General features: G+C 44.1%; 1 protein-coding gene across 1 annotated transcript; it reads left to right on the plus strand.

Moving 5' to 3' along the window:
* Positions 1-1,341: 1,341 nt before the first annotated feature.
* LOC147889622 (putative sucrose-phosphate synthase 2) lies at positions 1,342-7,741 on the plus strand. The gene is made up of 13 exons (XM_087391690.1): positions 1,342-2,286; positions 2,623-2,712; positions 3,033-3,259; positions 3,818-3,881; positions 3,991-4,692; positions 4,789-4,923; positions 5,017-5,148; positions 5,249-5,425; positions 5,529-5,582; positions 5,668-5,730; positions 5,854-6,855; positions 6,961-7,088; positions 7,219-7,741. The coding sequence occupies exons 1-13, from the start codon at positions 2,104-2,106 to the stop codon at positions 7,487-7,489; spliced, it is 3,228 nt and encodes a 1,075-aa protein (XP_087247816.1). The 5' UTR covers positions 1,342-2,103; the 3' UTR covers positions 7,490-7,741.
* Positions 7,742-7,953: the final 212 nt, after the last annotated feature.

Consider the following 7,953-nt stretch of genomic DNA (forward strand, 5'->3'; position numbering starts at 1 on the left):
TGATACGAAAGGATATGGTCTCATGATGTGCATGATTGAAGTGCTTGGAATCTTAAGTTCACGAGAGAGAAAGTGGCGTTTAGAGTTGGACAAATTTGGCTTGGTTGGTAAGGGGTGGGTTTCAAAAGTAAGAATCTTGGGGTGAGAAAGGCTGATACTAATGTCCTTTCATTTTGTACAAGAGCACATGACTCCGTGGACAAGGAAAGATGCTACTTTAGAGGCAAATAAGTTTGAGAATGAATTATGTAAGTGATGAGGAGTCCATCTTTGCAGGTTGCTGTCAGATGGAGGGAAGGTGTCCCCATAAAGGCGATACCCATCCGTGAAAACCTGCTCACAACCGGTTAATGCAAGCTAGCCTCTCTACCTCCCCTCACTGCAAGCAGCAGAGCATCTAGTGTAGGAGGTGTGAGGGTACCCCCAAGCTTTGCCCAATCCTCTTTGGAAGGTCGTGAGGTTGGTTGTAGGGCTGCCTCACGATGGGCTATGGGGACTGCCCAATTACTGAAAAACCCCAGTGCGAAGGTGTTTTAGGGGGTTATGGGGGTGGCCTATGAGGGCAATATGGGCGCCTAAGCGTGCCCAACCTTCATTCAATGCATCTCCACCATGGGCGGGCAATCTTGCCCATCCATGAACTTTGGGCATGCCCACGGTGGGCCAAGTGTGTAGACACCCTTAGATCTTAAAGGAAAGGAGTTATCACAATGAGACGAATATACCAAGGGTGATGCCTGAGGGTGTAAAAAAAGCTTCTAAACACGGCGCAGCAATAATGGAGGGGGCCTTAAAGGTAAAAAGTAATTTATAAAAAGATTGGGCAGTTTTCTTTAACAGAAGAGAGCGGCCAGCCTCCAATTATTTGTGGGACCCACGTCAGTGCCGCGTGGCGGTGAGGGCGACTGGTGATTGGCGGCGGCCCACTGTTCAGGAAGTTCGGTTTGAACTAGGAAAGGCTGCCACGTGCAGTCAGAGAGAAGGGCTGTAGCCAGTAGAAAAGCGCCGAGCCGGTAAAATCCAGGATGTTGGCGACTGACACGTGCCGGTTACAGAGATGGGCTTGGACGGACTGCCAAGTGCCGGGGAAGGAGACGGGCTGTAGCCGGTGGAATGAATGTTCGAGCCGGTAAAATACATGGGAAAGGGGCGGTGGCAGGTGTGTGTTATAGAAGTCACCGAATTTAGAAAAGAGGCAAGTTTTGGGGGAAAAAAAAAAAAAAAGGGGAAAAGGAGGAGGTAATAATTAAATTTCGAATGGGATGGCTAATGAAATGGGGAGGGGTGGTGGTGTTTGTAAAGGTGAAAGGTTTGGTTGCATGGGTGAAACGTGAAAAGCTTTGGAAGCTCTGAGCTTTCATGGCGGACCTGCACCCAGCTCCAAAAAAGCTCAGCTGCCCATCGCCTCTGCCGAGCCCCTCGCCCTCCAATCTCTTCGACCCATTTCGCCTCTCGCCTCCTCCCCACAACCCAATTCCTCCTTTCCTCTTGTCCCCTTCCTTCTGCTTCTCCTTCCACAGATCCTCCAACACCACCGCTCCCTCCCATACATTGCCTCCACTCATTCATCCTCTCCCTCTCTTATTCATTCGTTGCTTCGTTCGTTTGTTCTCAATGAACCTCCGAACTAATCATGAATGAGTCACCAGTCGCTGCTTCAATTGTTGGGCTCACCAGCTTGTAGCTCTAGCTAGCTGCTGCGCAGCGCTCACGTAGTCGTAGCTCGTCCCTTTTGATCATCTTTGCCTCTCCTCCTTCTCTATCGACCTCTCTTATATGGCTAGCATCAACGAAGGCCTCAGTACTGAATGAACGCAAAAAAGAGTGAATTGTAAGACTGCAGTCGCCGCATCAGTCCCGCCTCTATACTTATCATCTGCTTCAACCTCCCTTTCTTCCTCAGATTTCCATCCAACATCCTCTAGTGCTGCTGCGCTATTCCCTGCCTGCAAACGCTCCGTAACAACAATCCCGCATCTGTAGATTGCCTGTATTCTGAAACAGTCAACCACGTCGTACTCCGCTACAATTCTTCCGAATAGTTTTGGGGACAGAGCATAGCTCGTAGCCAACGTAGCCAACGTCGCACAGAACCGAACAGATATGGCTGGGAACGAATGGATAAATGGCTACCTGGAGGCTATCCTTGACGCCGGAGTTGGAATTGAGGAGTGCCGCTCGCCAGTTACTGTGCGTGAACCTGCGTACTTCAACCCAACTAAATATTTTGTCGAAGAGGTCGTCACGGGATACGATGATCTTGACCTGTATCGGACATGGATGAAGGTATGCAAGCTCGGCGAAAGTCGACAATGTATGCAAACTCGGCGAGCGTGAACATTGTCGTTGTCGGATTAAAAGCCGCAGAGAAATGATACAACGAATTCGTCCGTGCCGTATATGGGTTAATCTTAAGCCTCGTAATCCATCCTCTCGCGCGGAGTTAGCAAAAACCTGAAGTTTGCAAGAGAAATGATGCAACGTATTCGTCCATGCCGTATATTCGGTTAATCTTAACCCTTGTAATCGATCCTCTCGCGCGGAGTAAGCAAAAACCTGAAGTTTGCAAGAGATAAGAGAAGCGCTTTGGCGTTTGTTAATGAATTTTTGTCTTTGTCGCAGGTGACTGCCATGAGGAATTCTCAAGAGCGAAACAACCGGATGGAGAACTTGTGCTGGAGAATTTGGCATTTGACTCGGAGAAAGAAACAGGTTTGTTTCGTGGTTTTGTGGTCCCACCTAAAACGGCTTCCTAGCTCGAGTTCCGATTGTACAAACGTTGGATGAGACTGCTTTAAGTGTGTTGGTACTTGAGTCGCTTTTATTATAAACAAATTTTCAATATGTGAGCATCTTGTAGGAATGAATGTTTATATAGGATTTGAAAGCGCAATAGTGAGATATAATATTGTGACAAAATATTGTCGATGTATTCTTTGTAAAATATTGCTACAGAAGGTACTATTCAGGAAGCGCCGTTGTTGTGTTGATCTGTTTTGAACATATGTGAGTATCTTGTATTTATGCTGTAGGCTGAATTGGAAGCTACACAAAGGCTCGATTGTCTTCGAGTTGAAAGGGAACAAGGCCACAGAGTTGCCGCAGAAGAATTGTCCGAAGAATTATCAGAAGGGGAGAAGGTTGATCCAGACTTAAGCTTAGCAGGGGTTGTACCAAAGATGTTGAGAAACTATTCAGATTTGGAGATACCAAGTGAGCAGTCACAGAGGAGAAAATGTTTGTACATTGTGCTAATCAGGTATCTTTCGGTTGTGCATACGATCGTGGACCTTCTGTGACACGTATTTAATTCAGGAGTCTCCAAAACTTGAGGTTGATTCTAGTAACGGTAGTGTCTTTTTGGTGGAACTGAAAGGTCAATGCTAGGCCTTGTTGTTCCGTTTGGTAAAGCCTTGCATGAAGCTTGCCATCAAGATGCTCTTCAAAGCTTCGAATAAGATGCCTGTGATAGCTGATGAACTCAACCATGTTTCTAGTTTTGGGAGGGACATATTCTAGGCATGTTTAATGTACATATAGAGGGATAAAGCTAAAAATGTTGAGTCATGCTTGTTATTTTTCCGTCTTCATAGGAAGGGAACAACTTTTCGGCATCAATGTTAATTCTCTAATGTACAAATTAAATTAACCTTTTAATTACAACACTTGAGGGGCATAGGGAACCTGTAGCTGCAAAGCTTTCTAAGCTTTCTCCAATGGACTGCACTTAAAACGCAGCACCTCCTTGTATGCTGTTATGTCCTGCATGGAAGCCACACTATTGCTTATTTGTGATATGTTTCCACACTCCCTCCAGTGTGCATGGTCTTGTACGTGGTGAGAACATGGAGCTGGGTAGAGATTCAGATACTGGTGGTCAGGTATAGTACAAAAGCTAATGGACATATCATGAGATGTGACCCCCTTTTTGTATTCATTCGATGGCTGTAGCCCTTTGTTTCTCAATAGGATTGTAATATTTGATGGCAGGTGAAATATGTTGTAGAATTGGCGAGGGCTTTGGCATCAATGCCAGAAGTCTACCGGGTAGATTTATTGACACGCCAAATTGCTTCACCAGATGTAGATTGGAGTTATGGTGAACCAACAGAGATGCTGACACAAATATCTAATGAGGTTGATATCAGTGGCGATGGTGAAAGTAGTGGTGCTTACATTGTGCGAATCCCGTGTGGACCACGGGATCTATATCTTCGCAAAGAACTACTGTGGCCCCATATTCAAGAATTTGTGGATGGTTCTTTAATTCATATACTCAACATGGCAAAGGTTTTAGGTGATCAAATAAATGGTGGGGAACAATATGTTTGGCCCCATGTTATTCATGGTCATTATGCTGATGCCGGAGATATTGCTTCCCTATTGTCTGGTGCACTGAATGTTCCTATGGTCTTGACTGGGCACTCTCTTGGTCGGAACAAGATGGAGCAGATACTCAAGCAGGGGCGTCAATCAAAAGAAGACATCAATTCTACCTACAAGATTGCACGACGTATTGAGGGAGAAGAACTTTCTCTTGATGCTGCTGAGCTTGTTATTACGAGCACACACCAAGAAATTGAGGAACAGTGGGGACTCTATGACGGGTTTGATGTCAGAGTTGAAAAGATTTTGAGGGCCAGATCAAGACGGAATGTGAGTTGCCATGGACGCTACATGCCACGCATGGTGGTGAGTTGACGAATCTTGTCCACTGTTTCAATCCTGTCCATTCAGCGAGCTACAGCAGGAGCAATACAGCTCTTTTGTCTTTGATTTGTGTTGTAGGTAATTCCCCCTGGAATGGATTTCAGTAGTGTGGTTTCGCCAGATGCTGCTGAAGCTGGGGAGGGTGAGTTTGAACTAGCTCAGTCAGGTGGAGATCCAGTGTCACCACGTGCAGAACCTCCAATTTGGTCAGAGGTAAAGTTCTTTGTAGTGGGAGTAAAATGATGAAGTCATAGATGTTGTGAAAGATTTAATATTTTGTTTTTCTGAAGGTGCCTCATTTTGCAGATCAAACGGTTTTTCAACAATCCACATAAACCAATCATCCTAGCTCTTGCTCGTCCAGATCCCAAGAAAAATATAACGACGCTAGTAAAAGCTTTTGGAGAGTGCAAAGCACTCAGGGACTTGGCCAATTTGGTTTGTTCTTCTTGCGGGATCTTCTCAGAACATGCATGAGCAAATGCATAATTCTCTCTTTATACTAACACCTCTAAGTACTTCTGTCCACTCTGCTCAGACGTTGATTATGGGCAACCGAGATGATATCGATGAAATGTCAGGGGGAAATGCAACCGTTCTCACGACTGTCCTGAAGCTCATCGACAAATACGATCTATATGGACTTGTGGCATATCCAAAGCATCACAAGCAGGCAGATGTTGCCGACATTTACCGTCTCACCGCAAGAACCAAGGTACATGGTTGACTCCCTTTACTTGCAAACCATCAAGGGAATGAAAGTCTATATATGTGGGCTTCATGAACTGAGAACATTCTTCCGTTTCCTTGATGGACAGGGTGTGTTTGTTAATCCTGCTTTGGTAGAACCATTTGGTCTCACCCTCATTGAGGTAAGTCTATTGCATGTTCTGTGCAGTTTATGATTTTAATTATAACTTTCGTCTTTGGAAAGTGATCGGTATTGTCTGTGGGCAGGCCGCTGCTCATGGTGTACCCATGGTTGCAACTAGAAATGGAGGTCCAGTTGACATCAACAAAGTATGTAGTCAATCCTGTAAACTCACGGGATGCTTTTAGAGTACCTTGCACTTGCTACTAGGATTTTCTGTGCTCTGCTTCTTTTTCTGCAGATTAAGACAAACCTTTCGTGGTCAATTTCAGGCTCTGAATAATGGCTTGCTGGTAGATCCTCACGATCAGAAGGATATATCAAATGCCTTGTTGAAGCTGGTATCAGATAAAAGTTTATGGACAGAATGCAGGCGCAATGGATTGAAAAACATCCACTTATTTTCCTGGCCACAACATTGCCGTACGTATTTGGCTCGTATTGCACTCTGTAGGATGAGGCATCCTCATTGGCAAGATGAAAGTAGTATTGATGGACAAATGGATGGGGAGTCACAAGAGGACTCTTTAAGGGATGTTCATGATATGTCTTTGCGTCTTTCAATCGATGAAAAGATCTCAGGGAATGGATTAGTAGACTACTTTGACACAGATAAGGCTGTGAATAATGGAGACAAACATGGTTGCAACGTTGCTTCAGACTTCAAGCAGGAATCAGAGAAAACTCGGAAAGAGGCCCCGCCTGAGGACAATGATTTCAATAGAGGCTCATCTGGTGACAAGGCTGGTTTGAGCAATGGCAATATGGCTACTAAAGTGCCATTTCTTCGAAGAAAAAGAAAGATAATTGTAATAGCCGTGGATGCATATGATGTCGACGGAAGACCTGGGGTTGGTCTAATTCATGTCATAAAAGAAATCATGAGAGCGACTAGGCTTCACCAATTTTCACGTCCACCTGGTTTTATTATTTCTACAGCTTTATCATTTTCAGAAACAGCAGAAATCTTAAAGGTTGGTGGATTGCAAAATGATTTCGATGCACTGATCTGCAGCAGCGGTAGTGAAATTTATTACCCAGCCTGCCATGCACAGGATGTTTCGAACATATCAGCATCACAGTTCTTTGCAGATTCAGATTATACCACTCATATTGAGTACAGGTGGGGTGGAGAGGGTTTGAAAAAGACTCTGGCTAAAATACTGAATCTTGAAGGGAGTGAGATTGTCAGCAAGGAAGACCATGCTATTATAGAGGATCAGAAGAATACAAACTCTCACTGTCTTGCATTTAAAGTCAAAGGTTCGACAAAAGTAAGCAAAATCTTTGCTCTCTCGTGTTTTTGTCGTTAGCACAAGTCGATTTGCCTTTCTAAACCAGTTGCAGAATTCAATTACTTATTTTTCAAATTTGGACAGGTACCAAACGTGGAAGATCTCCGCAAGAAGTTGAGAATGCGTGGGTTGAGGGGTCATGTAATCTACTGCAGAAACGAATCAAAATTGCATGTTTTGCCACTACTAGCATCACGGGCCCAGGCTCTAAGGTGACATATTTGTATGAATGCACAATAATTTTTTCTTCTTTTCCTCCCCTTTTGTTGGGTAATGGGTACGGATACTCTATTGTGTGTAACACAAATTTGGAATCTGGTATTGTGAGGACTGCTTGTGCAGGTATTTGTTCGTTCGATGGGGAACAGACCTCCACAATATGTACGTTTTTGTGGGAGAGACTGGGGACACAGACTATGAGGAATTGCTTTCGGGTGTTCATAAAACAGTTATCTTGAAGGGCATTGTTGAAGGTGGGTGTGATAATCTTCTCCGTGGCAGTTACAGCTATCACACGGAAGATGTGGTTCCATCGGAAAGCCCAAACATTGTGATGACCCAGGTGAGCTTCAGCTCTGAAGCGATACAGACTGTGTTGAATAAGCTGGCATAAAAGCTGGTCTTCCATTGTGACATCCACCACACTACTTCCTTTCTGTACCTTTCAGATCAGAGGTGAGATGTTCTTGTAAATTGGAGGAACTATTTTTGCATGCTAGCTTAAGTTGGCAGTGTGCCAACAAAAGCAAGAGATATTTGATGGCCTTATAGAGCAATGTTTTATGTCAACGATGCTTGACGTATAGTTGTATAAATGACTGTAAAACAAGGACAACTACTGTATAAATTCAAAATGCAGAAGATGGAAATCTGAAATCGCATTGGTTAAACACAAACTAATATCCTTGAATGTAAGAAAGTAGAGTATGTTGTAGCATTTCTTCTTCTTTTTTTGCGGGAATAAGAAGAAATTTTATTAAAATGCATATAAAAAAACACAGGCAGCTTAAAAAGCTCAGATTTGAGTGCTCTAGCAGGCAGACTCAAGGTCTGAAACCTATGACTGAAATACTCCAG

This window comes from Dipteris shenzhenensis, chromosome 20, assembly GCF_047967505.1.
Source record: "Dipteris shenzhenensis isolate YYH24624 ecotype China chromosome 20, Dip_SZ_1.0, whole genome shotgun sequence".
Lineage (NCBI taxonomy): Eukaryota > Viridiplantae > Streptophyta > Polypodiopsida > Gleicheniales > Dipteridaceae > Dipteris > Dipteris shenzhenensis.

Bases quoted from the DNA above. Each gene is read 5' to 3' on its own strand.
- LOC147889622 (XM_087391690.1), top strand. From the start codon at position 2,104: ATGGCTGGGAACGAATGGATAAATGGCTACCTGGAGGCTATCCTTGAC. The intron at 5,426-5,528 runs GTACATGGTTGA...CTTGATGGACAG, and splicing joins GTCTCACCGCAAGAACCAAG to GGTGTGTTTGTTAATCCTGC. The intron at 5,731-5,853 runs GTATGTAGTCAA...GGTCAATTTCAG, and splicing joins GTCCAGTTGACATCAACAAA to GCTCTGAATAATGGCTTGCT.